The following is an 18,684-nucleotide window of genomic DNA, read 5'->3' as shown; positions in this document are numbered from 1 at the left end:
GAAGAAAAAGAGAGCCAAGCTCTTCAGGTACTGGTTAGCTGTGGTGGGGAGAATGTCCCACAAAAGACAAGTCTCTGGCTACCTACTTCCTGAACAGAGTTAATTTGTGACTTTCTTAATAAACAGATGGCTTCCAACTTATACACAATCATTGCCTGGTTCAAATAGCTGCTTTTTTTTTTATTGACAAACATGATCATCATTTCACAGCCATGGCTGTCAAGCAGATTAACACACAGCATTGTCAGTGTTTCAAGAAATTCTTTTGTTAGGAGGGATAAGAAAATGTCACACAGAAATTTGATTTTGGTTTTAGACTTTTTAAAAGGACAAACAAGCAAACTATTAGAAGCCTATAAGTCAGCTTCTTCAGTATACAATTAATACACCAAGGGAGGATTCTTAAGAAGTTTAGGAAGGAAAGAGGATGGGGGAAAAATGACGGGACCCCCAAATTTAATATGAACATGGACTCCATTCTTGCTTACTTTTTCTTCCAATTTTTCTTTTTAACTTTGGGCTAGGTATTATCCTCATTAGCTTTAGAGATACTCAAGAAATTTTAAATAAACTGTAATCTCTGCTCTTGACATAAGCCCTGGAGGGCTTATCCAGGAGCCTGTGGTACATGTAACCTATATGAGGTAGAAATGTCTCAACGAGATCCCAAAGTTTGGGAGGAAAAGCAGAAACAAATGGGAGAGAGCTGTGGAATTGGCAGCTTTCATTTACAAGAGGCAGACACTGTTGTCGCTAGTTTCATCATGCTTATCAACTCTAAAGGGTACAAGAGCAACTGAGGCATTCAGATAAACTAGGTCCAGTCTTTCCTTTACTCAGTGTGCCACACACACACATTGTTGGGGTGAAAGGCTTGGGTCTGGGCTGCTGCTGCTGCTAACCCAATACCGTGTTTAGCACTTCAATGTCAAATATAAGACTGCCCTACAGCTATGAAATAAAACTCAAGTTTCTCTAGGGTTGGGAAATCAGAGTGTAAATCAACTCCTTTGTCTTTTCTCTCAGAGAATGGAGACAAAGATTATTTTGTCTGTACTCCACAGAACATGTCAAAGATGAGGGGACCTGGGTACCATCAGGAAGTCAAAGGTGAAAGTTGTCTCTCACCTGGTTCTAAGGTAGCTATCTCCTATGTAGCCTCTGCCTGCAAACTTAATTCCCAGCAGAAGTTTGCCAGAAGTCGTGAAGTTCAAATCTAAGCCCACAAGACTGGAGGCCCCTTTGTTTCTAACTTTATCTTTGGTGGCCTCACAGGACAGCAAAAGCTCAGCTCGTTTGCTCAGTCTTTTAAAGGGTAGGGGAATGGGATAAGCATCCAGTCCAGCAGTAGGTAGCACAGCTAACACTGTGCCCGGTTCAGTGGTTACATTGAAAAAGGGCATGGACAGTGCCTAGTCCCCAGATGGGCTTATAGTCAGTGGCAGGGAGAGCAGCTTTGTTCTTAGATGCAATAGGGGAAGGGATATGGGTGAGTCTAAGCTCTTCTCCAGCCCTGCCATCTGGGAAAGAAAATCCAGTTTTAGTGAGTTCTAGGCCTTTGTCAGTGGTCAAGTGAATTAGAAATTCTAGTCCTGTCCTATTTGGGGACATTGGGTAAACTTCAAGTATCAGTCCCCATCTAAGGATCATATACAGTATCTTATAAAAATGGCCTTCCTGAGGGGATCAGTGCAGAAAGCCTGGACTCACTCCACTGATGCCCTTTGTCACAGCGGGCCATCCCTGTCTGTCCAGAATTAGGCAGCAGCCAGAGCTCAGTATTAACTGTAAAGAGTGGTTTTATACTGGGCCTGGTTCTGTTAAAGGTGGGCCCTGAAACATTGTAAGGCACCTAGCGAATTAAAGGTGTCAAGGACACTGAGACACGTTTCACAGAACAAAAGAGGGGAACCTGCTAGGGGCAGGGCTGTTAGGCCCATCACAGTAGTATCACACCATGGATAAGTATCTGTAATCCCAGAGGCACCAAGTGGAAGGGAATAGGGTGGGAGAAGTCTTCACAGCAATTCTGACCCCTTGGCACTACATGGAACAGAAACAAAGAGCTGTCGTCCATCCAGTTCCCTCAGTGGGCTGGCAGCAGGTGGGTTGGTGAGTTGGTTCCCTAATGCAGAACAATGGTTCATGTAGTTGGCCAAGATGAAGGTTGCCTCTGCAATCTGCACAGAGAGGAAAAGGAACTAAATTAGGGGCGGGATCGATAGTGCAGCAGGTACTTGTGTGTGGCACTGCCAGATTATTTTTTGGTCACACCCAGCAGCAATCGAGTTACTCCTGGCTCTACACTCAGAAATTGCTCCTGGCACGCTTGGGGGACCATATGGGATGCCGGGATTCGTACCACTGTCCTGCATGCAAGACAAACACCCTACCTCCATGCTATCTCTCCAGCCCCAGATGTTTTTTGTTTGTTTTTGGACTATAACCGGCAGTGTTGAGGGCTTACTCCTGGCCCTGGACTCAAAGATCTTTACTGGTGGTTCATGGGGGACTATATGGAGTGCCAAGGATCAAACCCAGGTTGTCTGCATACAAGGCAAGAGTCCTACCCTCTGCATTATCACCCTGACTGTACCAGGAGTGATCTCTTAGTCCAGAGCCTAGAGTAAGCACAGAGCACCAGCAGGTATGGATCCAAAATAAAAAAGGAACTGGATTGAATTTCACAAACAAGCTGGTACATTGGGTACATAACATTTGTGGGCTTCTCTTATCTCTTATAGTTCCCACTCAGGAGAACATGTCCAAATGGCTCATCCCGGTGAAGTGGGTACCTTTTGGCCTGGAGATGCCCAAAAGGCACAGTCCCTTCTGAGGAAAGCCGGACCAACATTCCAGTCTGGTCATTGCTGAGCCAAGGAAGGGGGCTTTTATTAGTGGAGAGTTCAGTCTTTGTAGCTATTTGGTCAACATTCCCTATACTGAATAGGAAGGAAGCCCTTAAAACAAAGATAGTTTTGTTCCATTCCTTATCTTTAAGACCACAAGAAAGTGGCAAGCGTGTTCAGTTGCTCTTATTCTGTGGCTAGTGCTTGGGTCAGAAGAAACTCAGAAGGTGGGAGCATCTTGAAAAGAAAACTGCCCTTGGGCCAGAGATATATAGTATAGCAGGTAGGGTACTTCCCTTGCTTGTGTCCAACCCAGGTTTGATCCCCAGCACCCCATATAGTGGCCAACCCTGCCAGGAGTGATCCAGGAGTAAGCCTTGAGTAATGTCAGGTATGGCCCCAAAACAAAACAAAACAAAAATCATATAACAAACGAAATAGAAGATGTCAGTAGGCTCCATCACCAACCAGCCTAACATGACTACTGAGATGCTAGTCCATCAGTACCTTTGGAAAACTGCTTATAGATGAAGCCAGAAGTTGTTTCCAGGGTGCTCATCCCAGTTTTTTCCCCTAATATTAATTCCATTTTCTAACCAGATCAAAGTAAATTGTTTTTTGTTGTTGTTATTGTTGTTGTTTTTGTTTTTGAGTCACAACCGGCAGCGCTCAGGGGTTACTCCTGGCTCTACACTCAGAAATCTCTCCTGGCAGGCTCGGAGGACCATATGGGATGCCGGGATTTGAATGACCATCCTTCTGCATGCAAGGCAAACACCCTACCTCCATGCTATCTCTTCAGCCCCTAGAGTAAATTGTTTTAAGAGCTGTCAAACCCACCTTAGGAGCAGCCATTCGGAAGATCAACTTCTCAATGTGACTTTTCCCAGAGCTCTGGTCTGGACTGGATCTAATCACAAGCATGAAATCATCCCGGCAGCCACCAAACGTCATCACTGAAGGGTAGGGGTAGGTGACATGCACTTGCTGTGGGAAGGAGTCAGTTAGTGCTGGAACATTTCCACCTGCCTCCTGAGTAGGGACCAGTATCCCCCATCTTCCAAACCAAGAGAAAGGAACTTTGATGGGGTCACTGGAGATCACTGTCTTGACTAAGGGGTATGGCTAAGAGGAGAGCAGTGTTTGGGCAAGAGTGGGGAACAGAAGAAACAGTTGCTTAGCTTTCTCAGTCTAAAGAGAAGAAATATGTATGGTCTACGTTTCAAATCCTTGGTATTGTAAAATAATAACAACAATAATAACCCCAAAAGTAATGAGATAAAGACAAGTTTGTTGAGGTAGATCAGGGAGCCATACCATAGTGTTGTGGTCCAAGATACTGACACCATCTTCATTTGCAGCAATCCACACCAGAGCCTTCTCCTTGGAGGACAGCGGTGCAGGCTGGGGGAATGGGAAAAGCTTGTCAGATATATCCATAGCTAGAGATTCTAAACTATAAGAACTTGTGAAGATGGTATACTAGGGATCTGCTAGCAGTGGTGTCCAACCCTCTCCTATTCTTGGGAAACCGAAAATGATTATTTACAACATGTGGAAGGAATAAACAAGGTTGCTCATGGCCTCAGAATTACTATCCCAAAGGTGGAAGGGATTACAGCTGGAGTGCCTATAGCCCAGTGTTGGTACAATGACCGGGTAGCTCTTTTGAAGAGCAGAGAAAGCCCTGATTGCTGGTCATGGCACAGAGGACAGGCATCTTTCTCCTGACCCCCAGGAACTGACAGGACTCCACCTACAGTTTCTTCCACCTGTTGTGTACCTTGCTTCAAGCAATTTTATAGGAACTTTTATTTTATTTTATTTTGGTTTTTGGGCCACACCGGTGATGCTCAGGGGTTACTCCTGGCTATGTGCTCAGAAATCGTTCCTGGGTTGGGGGACTGTATGGGAAACTGAGGGCATCGAACCACGGTCCGTCCATGGTTAGCACGTGCAAGGACGATCACCCTACTGCTTGCACCACCGCTATGGCCCCCCCTGATGTACGTCTTACCACTTCATCTCCCCACCAAGATCCCACCCATTTCTATGTTACATTCAATTCACCTACTACCCCCCTAATTGGTGTTCTCAGTTTGTATTTCAGCTTGTCATCAATTAAATTTTTTTTTTTTTTGGTTTTTGGGCCACACCCGGCAGTGCTCAGGGGTTACTCCTGGCTATCTGCTCAGAAATCACTCCTGGCAGGCACGGGGGACCCAATGGGACGCTAGGATTCGAACCAACCACCTTAGGTCCTGGATCTGCTGTTTGCAAGGCAAACACCTCTGTGCTATCTCTCCGGCCCCATCATCAATTAATTTATCTATTCCCTTATTAATTTTTCCCTACATACCACAGATGAGTAAGATCATCTGGTGCTTGTCTTTCTTCCTCTGGCCAATTTTGCTCAGCCCAACACCCTCTAGTCCATCTAAGCTTCAGCTAACTGCACTTTCATCTTTCTTACAGTAAAGAATGCATTCTTATGGATGTTAGTATTGAGAAAAATGAGTATTTGGTGGGCAATTTCTGGAGAACGGACAGTCACTTGGTAGGACTACAGAAATATAACTCAAGACAACTGTACAAACTTCTATAACTGCTTCAAATGTGTATGCTTGGCTAATATGTCTCTTCCTTACTAGATGGAAAGCTCCTTCTTATAATTTCCAACTAGCACATTGCACCAGATGGTTTAGGAGTGCAGCAATTCTTTGTTGAATGAACAACTGGATGAGAACTATCTAGCCTTACTTTCAGCAGACAGAATTAGAGTCAAGATTCAGGGACAGAATTATCACTGTGATTTACATTGTAAAGTTTAAGGACATTGCACCCAGTGAGAAGTTCCAACTGAAATTACTGTTGAATGCCATTCATGGAGGTGAAATTGTTTTCTGAATACTCAAGATTATTGGCTATGCTAAATCATGAGAGATATAGTGACTGTTACATTGTTTTAGGTTTCCAACTTTTAAAAACGATTTAATGAAAACATTATTAACAGATATATCAGATTCTTATGAATCAGCTGATTCTATCTTTCTTCTCAGGGGTAGCATTGAGAAAGAAGTCAAAACAGAAAAGATTAGGGTTACTCCGAAATAATCCTCCCCCCAAAAACAGTGAATAAATCACAAGAGCTCTGGACCATGGAACTCTAAAGTGGGCCCAAATGGGTGGAGATTGCGACCCCTGGTGGCTACTGTGCAGGCCAGCACTGCAGCCTGGACTGACAAACAGGCAGCACCCCTTCTGAAATTCATTCCAGTTGGGTTTGTGAACCCCTCCTGCTGGAAGCCATAGAGCCTTACCTGAGCAGCAAATAGCTTAGCACCAAAGAAAGGCCATTTCCGGGCCACTGTCAGGTAGATGCGGATGCACTCAGGAGGGGAACAGCCTTGCAGTGCAGCCCACTTGGTGGTCAGCAGATCTGCCAGGTGCCTGGGTTGGATGGGTGGAAAGAAACGATGTCAGTGAAGTCCCTGCAAATTTTCATCCCAAGTTTTCAGCCCTGCAACCAACTCTCTCCACAATGATTTCGAGACCCTGTCCCATACCTCAGTTGTTCAGGGGGTGCGCCGTGTCTATAGCGTCTTGGATAGAATTTGTCCAGGACCTGCTGCAGATGGTGCTGAGCCTTGGCAGGGGGTGTACCCCCAGAACCTGTTGAAGTGGACCTCTCCAAGTCCCCATATTCTACCTGCAGATGAAGCACATGTACATGATAGTCACAGTGGTCCTCAAACTATGGCCCACGGGCCACATATTGTATTTGTATTTGTTTTGTTTCTTCATTGCAAAATAAGATATATGCAGTGTGCATAAGAATTCGTTCATAAGTTTTGTTTTTACTATAGTCAGACCCTCCAATGGTCTGAGGGACAGTGAACTGGCCCCCTGTTTAAAAAGTTTGAGGACTCCTGTGATAGAAGCACAGTCAAGAATCTTAAGTGTGACAGTTAAGAGGAATGGGGTGCTCCTAGGAGAGGTAAAACGAGCCATCTCGTTATTACTGTACTGGTGGAATGTGACTGTGAAAAAGATTTCTCACAAACCCTCTTTATTAAGTTCCAAACACACCAGAGCAATGACCTTGAGGTTCAAGGTCCTAGAATCTAGGATATTAAGAGATTGTCTACACCAATCTCAATTTTCAGCAGAGGTTAAGTGTCTTATATAAAGATCAGTGCCAGGCAAAGGAAATCAATATATTAATTCTTCAAAAATAAAAAAATATGGGACACAGGACTGAAAATGCTACAGATCCTAGAAGACAACAGAAGGTTCCATTTGTGACCTCTGGAGTCAGTCCCTGCTCTGCCACTTACCAGTTTTGTAACCACCATACCAGAGTTTTAATTTCTTCATTTATTCTGTAGGGATGAGAACTGACTGGAATAATGCATGTTCAGCCTGGGCTCTCTGTAGGATAATTAATCAATATGTATGTGTAATGCTAACGAGCAATTATCATTTCTCCAGACTCATATGGGAAAACTATGAAGTTATCCCTATGTCATGGTGACTTCCTAAAACTAAAAGTTGAGGTTTGAATGTGTTTCTCTTTCATATTCTAGATGTCTGAAAATCCTGATACAAATTCACTCTGCGGTATATAGTCGTGGTTTTCAACCACTAATCTACACATCAGTGTCTGTTCACAGGTCAAAATGTTGAAAACCATTGGCACAAACCACTGGTATAAACAACCTTAGGGCATTAGGCAGGGAGGTATCCTTGTTTTCAGTATACATAAAAGGAACTGAAGCATACACAAGTGAAGGCATTAGGCTAATAGCTCTAGCAGGACAGTGGCAAGGACTCAAACCCAGGCCTCTGGATTCCAATTCCAGTGCTTGGTATGTGCCCATATCTGTGGTGAGGACCTGGTGGGAGAAAGTTAGCTTTTCTGCAGCCAGGGACTGCAAGGCCTGTCGAAGCTTTCCTGTTTGTCTTTACATTCCACCTTGGCGCTTCATGTCCTGACTCTCGCTTCCTGCACAGTCTTACCTGGGCCATTAGGGCAGCCATCTCCAGAGCCAGCTCCTTGTTGACAGGGAACCTCCCTGACACTATCTCCCCACTAATCTGGGAAGCAAGCAGCAGCCGTTCTCGCTCAGTCTCCCCTTTGACTTGACTCCGAAAGTACAACCTGCACAGAAGAGAGGACCAAGAAGGAGGGCTCAGCTGCAGTTCCAGACAGCTTCCTCTAAACTTGTTGCCACGTCTATTTATTTTGATTTCCAAAACCAAAATATACTCATTTGGGGGTGGTGGTGGTGGTGTCAATACTCGGCAATGCCCAACGGTTCCTCCTGACTGCACTCAGGTATTACTCCTCCTGGTAGTACTTGGGGGACCATATGGGTTTCTGGGGATCAAACCTGAGTTAGCCACATGCAAGGCGAGTGCCTTACCCACTGAATAGTGTTAATTGCCCTAAAATTATTCATATACTAGTCATGAGCCTGTTTTCTGTGGCCTCCCAGAATGATCAGACAAGCCTGACACAGAGTAGACACAGGGACATCATCCTCTCTCATAGCAGCACTGGTTTATTCTGAAAATACCACTGGACTTAATGAATTTAGTGAGGGGAATCTGTGTCTGATATCAAAGGTTTCTAGGGAATAAGATGACTTAAGATGATAGGAAACCTTGGGACTGGAGTGATAGCACAGTGGTAGGGCGTTTGCTTTGCATGTGGTTGACCCAGGATGAACCTAGGTTCAATCCCTGGCATCCCATATGGTCCCAAAAGCACACCAGGAATGATTTTTTTTTTAATTGGGACACACCCATTTGATGCTCAGGGGTTACTCCTGGCTAAGTGCTCAGAAATTGCCCCTGGCTTGGGGGGACCATATGGGACGCCAGGGGATCGAACCGCGGTCCTTCCTTGGCTAGCACTTGCAAGGCAGACACCTTACCTCTAGCGCCACCTCGCTGGCCCCACCAGGAATGATTTCTGAGCACAGAAATCTGTGGCCCAAAAACCAAACCAAAACAAAACAGAAAAAAAAAAAAAGACTCTAGGAGACCAGTGGAACTTATTTGGCGATGTACCTGGAATGAAAATTTCTCAGACTGATTAAAACAAATCAGGATGTCTCCTACTTTTATGGAGTTATAGGAACTATTTAGTCATTAATATCACAATATTAATTATCTGAAATAACTTTGCACACACAAAATTTCCCTCTTGGGGAGGGGGTTTGAGTCACACCTGGCCAGGCTCAGGAGTTATTACTCCTGGCTCTCCACTCAGAATTCAGAATGGCTCAGGGGACCATATGGGATGCCAGGATTCGAGCCACCGACCTTCTGCATGCAAGGCAAATGCCTTATCCCCATGCTATCTCTCTGGCAAAATCTCCCTCTTCTAATGTAACCTATGCACCATGCCCATGAAGTTAGTGAGTATGCACGTATGTGTGTGCAAATGTTGTGTGGAGATGGAACCAGAGCTGCCTATATCTCCAGAGGGTTGGCAGGAGTACTGACTACTGGCTGCCATCCACTGTTACACCTGTGGGCCTCTGCCAGACAGGCCATGCAGCAGGGCAGAGATAAGCCCGAGTGCTTGCCCCACCTGTTCTTGTACATCAGCTTCACGGTGCGCGTGCCGCCCTCAGACTTCCCAGAGTGTAGCTCCTTGAGTGCTTGTTCCCACTTGGAGATGGCATCACAGATCTTGAAGAGGCAAAGAGGAAAGGCATGGAACCCTTTGATCACGGGAGCCAAGTGTGGCCAGGGTAGAGGCAAGTGAGTGTCCTCAATTGGGACGGTCACTTGTGGGCTCTTATGCTCCTGGGAATCATGTTGTCTGCCAGGCTATGGCTATTTCAGAGAGGTGTTGACCCTAGGTCGATATGAGCAGCCAAGGAAGAAACATCTACCTCCTACCCTAAGGTCTGAGGGAGCAAAGAAAGTCATCTATCATTGACTCCACCTCTGTTCCCGACCACCATTCTTTTCAACAACATACCCAGAGGCCTGTTTTATAGTGGGTTGCTGAATTTTAGAATCCAAATCTAAAGTCCTGTGTGGATTTTAGAAAGACGCGTAGTATGGTAAAAGCTATATAGAAGCCCTTGTTCATTCATCATAAGGAAAGTAGATACTTGAGGCAAGCCTTGCCCTCGCCCTCAGGGGCACCCTCAGCCCCAAATACCTACCATCTCCTAGGGCACTAATCCGAACCACAGTGCAAACAGGTCTCAAAACCCCTTGGCATAGAGGGTTTTTTTTTAAATGTAGAAGAACCTTTAAATCCCTCAGACTAGGTGAAAATAGGGTGGCAGGCATTCTACTTTTAGAGTTACCTGCACCCAGCTTGGGAGCTATAGTTTCTTTTACTTTATAAGACTCCTCTTGTTTTTCTTCTTCCTTTCTTTCTCTTTCCCTCCTTTCCAACCTTCCTCTTCATTCTTTGTAAATAAAATTATTTCCCCTCTTTTTATTTATTTATTTTTTGGTCTTTGGGCCACACCCACTAAAGCTCAGGGGTTACTCCTGGCTATGTGCTCAGAAATTGCTCCTGGCTTGGGGGACCATATGGGATGATGCCAGGGGATCAAACTGCGGTCTGTCCTAGGTTAGTGCATACAAGACAGACACCCTACCACTTGTGCCACCACTCTGGCCCCTATTTCCCTCTTTAAAAAAATAATTAGCAGGGCCCAGAGAGATAGCACAGCAGCGTTTGCCTTGCAAGCAGCCGATCCAGGCCCAAAGATGGTTGGTTCGAATCCCGGTGTCCTATATGGTCCCTCATGCCTGCCAGGAGCTATTTCTGAGCAGACAGCCAGGAGTCACCCCTAAGCAACGCCGGGTGTGGCCCAAAAACCAAAATAATAATAAATAATAATAAAAATAATAATAATTAGCCAAAAAAATAGCAGAAGTGCCAGGAAATCACATGGTGTCCAGTGGGTCTAGGCCATTATATTCCTATGTGTGTTTACAAAACTGGCCGTACATTTGGGGGCTGCTGCCGAGAAGAGTCTCCAAGTCCTTCCTAGTCCAAGCTAAGAAGCAGCTGTCTGCATCAACATTGCAGTCACTTTAGGAAACTAGGGGGAAGAGATTTTGGGGTCTCTCTGAGACAAGGGCACACATGATTTTGCCTGCTGTCCAGGTACCTTTCGGGGTGGCAGAAAGTGCTAATCCAGGGAGCATTTTGAATTCAACACCAAGCAGACTACAAATAGCACCCACCACCCTTGGCCTAGCCAAGGCTCTGCTGGTTTAGCGGGGAAGCCATCACCTTGATACTCCCCTGCAGGCAGTGCTCCAGGTCCCTGCCAGAAGGGTCGTCCATGAAGAGGGCAAAGCCGGAGTGCGAGGATTTCCTCATGCCCATCTCCTGGTTCAGCCGCTGCAGGAACTCATCAACAGTGGAGGAGCCGTCAAATCCCACCACCTGCGGGGAGAGGTCTCCTGTGCACAAGGTTTTCCCAGAGGGGGCTCCCCAGGGCAAGTGGGGAAAGGGGTTAGGGTTAGGTTTAGGTCTCAGCCTCTCAGTTCAAGCAGTGGGTTTGACAGACTGCTTCCACAGCATCAAATAAATAATGGCACTTTGGGAATTCAAACTCCCTTCACCTCCACCCACCACATCCTCCCAACCCTAATCCTAATTCTACACTTCCTATTTGCTGACTTGTAAGCAGCTCAGATGGCCAAGTTCAGATGGGCGTGGTACCCAGCTGGCCCACAGGAATTGTCTGTGCCAGTGCCAGTAGCAGTAGCAGACAGGCCCGGGCACTCCCCTGGTCTGCTCACCTGGTAAGTCCCATTGGCGAAGTGCACAGGGATGCTGAAGGGCAAGGAGTGGTGGAAGGGGTTCCGTAGCAAGATGGACACCACTTCCATGCGTGACGGCCTGGCCTCCCGCTCCCCGGTCTGCAGAGTCCGCTCCACTGCCCGCTGGCAGTAGGTGGCATACTGGCCGGTCTCATTTCTCAAAGGTAAAGAAAGAAGGGATTTCTAAGGGACACATTTAATTAACTCCTGCTGCCTGGATATTCCAGCCTGGGAGACCAAATTACAAGAGCAGACTGTTTTGTCAGTGCTGCAGGCAACTGGCATGGATATTATCTCCAGAGGCCTGAAAACGTCTGCAAGAGAGTAATAACTTGGGCCAGAGAGATAGCAGAGATGGTAGGGCATTTGCCTTGCATGTGGCTGACCCGGGAGAGACCCAGTTCAATTCCCAGCATCCCATATGGTCCTCCCAGCCTGCCAAGGGCGATTTCTGAATGCAGAGCCAGGAGTGAACCCTGAGCGCCACTGGCTCAAAAACCAATCAATTAACCAATAAATGAATAAATACAGTTTAAAAAAAAAGTAATAACCTGAGGGAAACATCATGAAGGAAACAGAGCTTCATGTGTGGGCCCCGGCATAGCATCCATGCAGTCATGTATACAGGGAAGCCCAGACACACACAGATCTCCACGTGCCCATGCGTATTCTTGGCAATGGGTGATGTCTCTGTGACTACAGAGCAGATCTCTGGGCTCGAGTCGCCCCAATCTGTCCTACTTTCCACCATGCCCCTCTTGATCATGCACCGTCAGAAGGACAAGAAAGGCAGAGGCGACATTTACTCACCTGGGATCTGCGTGCCGTTGGAGTTGCTGCTTGACGTACCAGAGGAAGTGGTGCTGGGGAAGGAAAAGCGGGGCGCACAGAGCCAGGAGCTGCCAGCACTGCCAGGGAAAACAGACAACATGGGGTGAAGGCTGGCTCTGCAGTCCTGAGCTTCCAGTCTTTCCTTTCCCCCAAACAGAGCCCCCGGCCTGCCATGCAGGCAGGGATAGCAGCTATCTTGGCAAGGATGTGTCCAGAATAGCAATCATACCATCTGCACACAGACATCCAGCCAGGGCCCATCCAGGACAGCTGTCCCGGGGCAGCTGTGAGGCCTGGCTGCGGGGTATCTCCCAGCCTCTCCCCATGCCTGGGCAGTGCCTGCCAGCTCTGATCAGCTGTGGTGCCCCAGAGATGCCCACCTGCATGAGGGAGTACTTCTGGGGGGGCCGGCAGCTGGCCTGCTTCACGAGTTGGCAGTAGAGCTCACTCTGCAGCTCGGGGTGAACCAGGCAGACCTGCAGCGCTGTCTGGGCCAGGGACACATGGTAGTCCACGGAGGCGGCCTCCACGGGCACGTTGATGAAGAGCTGGCAGGACTGCAAGGAAAGGACAGTGGGCACAGCCCTGGTGCGCACCCTCTAGGGCTGGGCAGCCTGGGTTCTGGCTCACTGGTACATGCCCCTTCTATTTGTTTGTTTGCTTATTTATTGTTTGTTGTTTTGTTTTGTTTTGGGGCCACACCTGGTGGCACCTCAGGGGTAACTTTTTTTTGGAAGAGGGGTTTCTGGGTCATACCCGGCAGTGCTCAGGGGCTACTCCTGGCTCTACGCTCAAAAATAGCTCCTGGCAGGCTCGGGGAACTATATGGGATGCCGGGATTTGAACAACTGTCCTTCTGCATGCAAGGCAAATGCCCTAACTCCATGCTATCTCTCTGGCCCTTAGGGGTAACTTTTTGCTTGCACTCAGAAATCACTCCTGGAAAGATTGGAGGTGTGTGTGCTATATGAGATGCCGGGGATCAAACCCACCAGGTCAGCTATGTCCAAGGCAAGCACCCTACCTGCTGTGTTAGTGTTTCGGCCCTCCAACATGGCCCTCCTTTTCCCTGTGTTCATGTGCATGGGGTGATGCTGGAGGCCACTCTTTACAGTACTCAGCCCAGCAGTGCTAGGACCACCAGGGCCATATCAGTGGTGCTCAGAAACCATGTGATGCCGGGGATTGAACTCAAAGCCTCAAGCATGCCAGGCATATGCTCCAGCCCTTTCTAAGGGGGAGCTTGGTACTGCTCAGGCACAGATATACTAGCAGAGAACAGGGCTACTCTGGGAGGGAACCTCACCAGGACCATTCTGCGGGCTCTGAGAAACACAGAACTTTTTCAACGAGGCCAGCATCTCTCAGGAGCAGAAGCAACAGAAGCACTACAGGAGTTTCAAAGCTCACTGCAGGAGCAGGGCTTGGAGGAAGCGCCAGAGCTTCTGGCCTCTCTTCTTAAGAAGGTGCATAACGGGAGCCGGAGGTAAGGCATTTGCCTTACTTGCAGAAGGACAATGGTTCGAATCCCGGCATCCCATATGGTCCCCCGAGCCTGCCAGGAGTGATTTCTGAGCATAGAGCCAGGAGTAATTCCTGAGCACTGCTGGGTGTGATCCCAAAACCCCCCAAAAAAGGTGTATAAGGGGCCGGAGTGATAGTATAGCAGTAGGGCGTTTGCCTTGCACGAGGCCAAACCCGGACAGACTTCAGTTTGATCCCCAGCATTCTATATGGTCCCCTGAGCCTGCCAGGAGCAATTTCTGAGCAGAGCCAGGAGTAACCCCTGAGCGCCACTGACTGTAACCCAAAACCCAAAAATAAATAAATGAATGAATGAATAAACAAACAAATAAATAAATAAGATGCTTAAGTGGTTGGGGCCGGAGAGGTGGCGCTAGAGGTAAGGTGTCTGCCTTGCAAGTGCTAGACAAGGAAGGACCGGAGTTCGATCCCCCGGCGTCCCATATGGTCCCCCCATGCCAGGGGCGATTTCTGAGCGCTTAGCCAGGAGTAACCCCTGAGCATCAAACGTTGTGGCCCGAAAAGAAAAAAAAAGATGCTTAAGTAGGGCTCATGGAAGGGTATATTCTCTATCCTCTCCTAATCCTTCACCAAGTTGGCCTCAAACTGCATGAATCTGCCACACGCAAGTAACACTAGGTGGAGTTGGTAGGCAGTGCCCGGGCAATGTGAGGGCACCACAGGATCCTGGGCTTGGGCTCTGCTCCCCCTTTACCTTGAAGAGCTTGAGCGCCTCGGTCTGCAGGGCCTCGGAGGGCAGGGTGGTGAGAGAGGCCAACAGCCCCTCTTTGCTGTAGCAGAGCATGGGGTGCCTCCAGAGCGGGGAATCTGCAGGAATAATAGCGGCAGCAGAGAGCAGCAGCTGTTACTCAAATTCTGGGGTGAACCTCCTACCCCACACCACCCCACTTGGACGTTTGGGGCAGAGAAGTGGGAGGCGGGTCAGGCTTCGTTTATTACTCTAGACTGCAGTGTGGTTCTCAAATAGTGGGGTATGCCCCCCAGGGGGGTTGTGAGGCTCCATAAAGGGGGGCACGTTGGACCTTGGCAAACACTGTCCTAACAAGCTAAGCCCCGTGTTTATGTCTTTGTACATCTCTAGAGTTGAGAGTTGCTGTGTCCTGCTTCAAACCCCGCTTGGAAAAGCTATGCATTGCAAAACGTACTCATTGGAGCCATTCATCCAGACATCACTTCTGATTAAAAAAGCAGCTCAAATTAGTTTATATATTTTTGTTTTTCAGGTTAAAGCTTTTTTTTTTTAAAATAAAGATACTATTTACAGTCGCACAGGGGGGTGCAAAAAATGTTTTCTTCTTCCTAGGGGGGGGCATGACAGAAAATCATTGAGAAGCACTGCTCTAGAGTGTGGAATAGGCAGTTGGGAGGATGCCTGGGAAAGAGATATCCTTACAGGTAAGGCTTAGAGGAAGGAGGCTGCTTGCGGATGGCCGTGGGGCTGTGACGGGTGACAGATGTGACACATGTGACAGATGTGACACAATGTTAGTTTGCAGCTGTGTTTGGTCGTGGTGTTGAGGGGGGCTAGACAAATAATTTTCCCTGCTATTACCCTCCAACCCTAGCAGTAATGGTCCCCCTTGTCTTACCTGGATCTCCTTCACCATCCATGAGTTTCCCTATAAGCTGCTCATAGGTAGTGCCCACTTTGGTACAGCTGCCCCCTGCAGCCACAGTGAGGTGGTAAAGCCACGTATCCTGGAAGAGAACAGAAAGCCATAAGCAAGGTTGGAAAGGGAAGGGTGGTGGCCGACACTCCATAGAAGCTTCTCTGAAAGAACCAGAATCCAGGTAGGTCTGCTGGCTTGTCTGGAATAAGTCAAAGCCATTGAGAAAGATTCAGGGCCAGAGAACATGAGGCGAGGTGTCTCTGTTTGTGGTTCTCTCTCCTTGCCCCAGTACAGAGATGTGGGACTGTAAATTCACAGTCAGAAGTCTTTATGATCAGATAAGTGTAGTACATTGCCAAAGTGCCAGACAGAAATAAATTTGGACTTTAGGAAGCTCAGGGAAAGAGAAGAGAAGAGGAGAGTTGAAGGTCTCTTAAGTTTGGCCCCTTACATGGAAGCTAGGCCCCTCTCTTACCTTCTCATGCTTGGTACCAATGAGGAGGTAGGTGGGACTGTGCTCTGGGGGGTGGATCACCAGGGTACAGTGGGAGGACAGCAACCGCCTTGTCCCTCCAGCTTCGTAGTCCTCATCTGAGTCACATGATCGATCAACTTCCTCTATGTGCGCATCCCGTATAGGCAGGCGGCCAAGGGGGCGCTGGGGACAGGAAAATTCATGAAAGGGGCAGCCAGCAGGGGTGGGGAAAATCTCCTCTCGCTAAACCCTTATGTATAGGGACATATGATAGGATGGGGAGAGGGTGGCTGTGAGCCCCAGGATGAAGCTTGCTTGGAAGAACACAGATCAATGGCATAGGCAGAAGCCACAGGGCTGGCATATTGGCTGTGCATACTGGAAGGATCCAGTCAGCTGGCTTTGTATTTGTGGGGTGAGCGAGATGGCAGGTAAAAGTGGAACCTTCTACCAGAACATGGAGCCTCAGAGCTGTGGTTTGAGAAAAGCAGAGAGTGGGCAGTGTTGGGAGAAAAGGAAGTACCTTGTCTTCATGACTCCGATAGTAGTAGAAGGTTCTCCCAACGAGAGCACACCAGACCAACTTGGAGTGGCCATGTTTTACCTGTAGGACAAAATGAGCCAGGTGAACCCAGAAGCAAATCCACAAGTGGCAAAGAGAAGGCCCTGAGAGGCAGAGCTCAAAGCAGTTCTGGTTCAAACCAGGTCATTAGTGAAGATGCCACCCAGACACGCCCCTTCATAGCAATGAGTCATACTGTATCCCATGTAACTTCCATCCATTCTTGGGTAAAGTGCCATTAAAAGGGACAAGAGAGGAACAGAAACTTTTTCAAAGAAATCCAAATGGCCAAAAGGCACGTGAAAAAATGCTCTCTATCACTAATCATCAGGGAAACGCAAATCAAAACAATAACAATGTAACAGCATCTTACGCATCTTATGCAAAAGAGACTGGCATACATAACAAAGAACAAAAACAAACAGTGTTTGTGTGGATGCAAGGGAAAAGTGGCCCCATTCATTGTTGGTGAAAATGTCAACTGGTCCAGCTGTTTTGGAAATTATATATATATTTTTTTTGTTTGTTTGTTTGTTTGTTTTTGGGTCATACCTGGTGGCACTCAGGGGTTACTCTTGGCTCTGTGCTCAAAAATAGCTCCTGGCAGGCACAGGGATGAGATATGAGATGCTGGGATTCGAACCACCATTTGTCCTGAATCAGCTGCGTGCAAGGCACATGCCCTACCACTGTGCTATCTCTCTGGCCCAACATTATAGATATTTGTCCTAAAACTAGGAATTAAGCTTCCATATAATTCAGCAATTCCACTCCTGGAATATATTTATGGGCCCTAAACACAATGCAGAAAAGGCATCTGCATTCCTATGTTCACTGCGATGCTATTCACAATAGACAAAACCTGGGGGGGGGAACCCCAAATGCTCAAAAATAGACAAATGGAATACTATGCAGCTATTAGGAAAAAGATGAAGTCATGAAATTTGCAGTTACATGAATGGACATGGAGAGTGTCACACTGAGTGAAACGAGTCAGGGAGAGAGATAGGCATAGGATGATGGCACTTGTTTGTGGGATATAAAAATATTTTATGGGCTGGAATATAATACAATAGCTAGGGTTCTTGCCTTGCAATTGGCTGACCCAGGTTCAATCCCCAACATCCCATGTGTCAGGAGTGATTCCTGAGTGCAGAGCTGGACCCCACCCCACCCCCAGAAAAAAACAACAACAAAAAACAAGAAAAGGAAAGAAAAGAAATATTATAGGAAAATTATATCCAAAGTCAAGAGCAAAGAAGGCCAAGAAGATGGTCCTTAGTAGAAAGCTTGCCACAACGAGGGGAGGAAGATTAGGTCAGAGAAGGAATTTCTCTGCCAATGATAGGAGAAAGTGGTCACTGTGGACAAGAACTGTGTGCTGGAAGGAGGTATAATAATATTCATGATACCCTTTCAGTAATAATATTGCAAACCAGTGCCTAAAAGGAAAAAAGAAAAAAAACCAAAAGTGTCTGCCATAGAGGCAGGTTGGGGGTGGGAGGGAAATTGGGGAAATTGGAAGTAGGGGAAGTAGAGAGACTATACTGGTGAAGGCAGGGGTGCTTTAACATTATATAGCTGAAACTGAATCATGAACAACTTTGTATTTCATGCTGATTCAATACATTTAAAAGGTGCCATTAAGGGCCCGGAGAGATAGCACAGCGGCGTTTGCCTTGCAAGCAGTTGATCCAGGACCAAAGATGGTTGGTTCTAATCCCGGTGTCCCATATGGTCCCCGGTGCCTCCCAGGAGCTATTTCTGAGCAGACAGCCAGGAGTAACCCCTGAGCATCTCCGGGTGTGGCCCAAAACCAAAAAAAAAAAAAAAAAAAAAAAAAGTGCCATTAAAAGATAAACCAGTGCAACCCGAGATCTTTTCTGACTATGGTCACAGGAACAAAGAGCTTGAGTTACAAGGATGCTCAGAGGAGGTTCAGAGAGATAGTGTAAGGATTAAGGTGTTTGCCTTACAGACAGCGGACCCAGTTTAATC

At 47.2% G+C, this 18,684-nt stretch overlaps 1 protein-coding gene across 1 annotated transcript in view; it reads right to left on the bottom strand.

The window, feature by feature from the left end:
• Positions 1–151: 151 nt before the first annotated feature.
• The window catches only part of PLEKHH1 (pleckstrin homology, MyTH4 and FERM domain containing H1), a 71,886-nt gene continuing 53,353 nt past the window's right edge, over positions 152–18,684 (bottom strand). Inside the window, exons 15-29 of the mRNA XM_049770295.1 lie at positions 16,648–16,728; positions 16,125–16,307; positions 15,629–15,737; positions 14,734–14,846; positions 12,875–13,051; positions 12,474–12,571; positions 11,643–11,820; positions 11,128–11,283; positions 9,451–9,551; positions 7,869–8,010; positions 6,416–6,558; positions 6,170–6,299; positions 4,167–4,253; positions 3,690–3,836; positions 152–2,180 (exon numbers count right to left, since the gene is read on the bottom strand). Coding sequence (XP_049626252.1) covers positions 2,019–2,180; positions 3,690–3,836; positions 4,167–4,253; positions 6,170–6,299; positions 6,416–6,558; positions 7,869–8,010; positions 9,451–9,551; positions 11,128–11,283; positions 11,643–11,820; positions 12,474–12,571; positions 12,875–13,051; positions 14,734–14,846; positions 15,629–15,737; positions 16,125–16,307; positions 16,648–16,728 — 2,007 coding nt within the window. The 3' untranslated portion in view covers positions 152–2,018. The remainder of the gene's footprint in view (positions 2,181–3,689; positions 3,837–4,166; positions 4,254–6,169; positions 6,300–6,415; positions 6,559–7,868; positions 8,011–9,450; positions 9,552–11,127; positions 11,284–11,642; positions 11,821–12,473; positions 12,572–12,874; positions 13,052–14,733; positions 14,847–15,628; positions 15,738–16,124; positions 16,308–16,647; positions 16,729–18,684) is intronic.

Source organism: Suncus etruscus, chromosome 3 (assembly GCF_024139225.1).
Source record: "Suncus etruscus isolate mSunEtr1 chromosome 3, mSunEtr1.pri.cur, whole genome shotgun sequence".
NCBI lineage: Eukaryota > Metazoa > Chordata > Mammalia > Eulipotyphla > Soricidae > Suncus > Suncus etruscus.
Note: the sequence above shows the minus strand (reverse complement) of the source record. Positions and strands in the feature narration are given on the sequence as shown.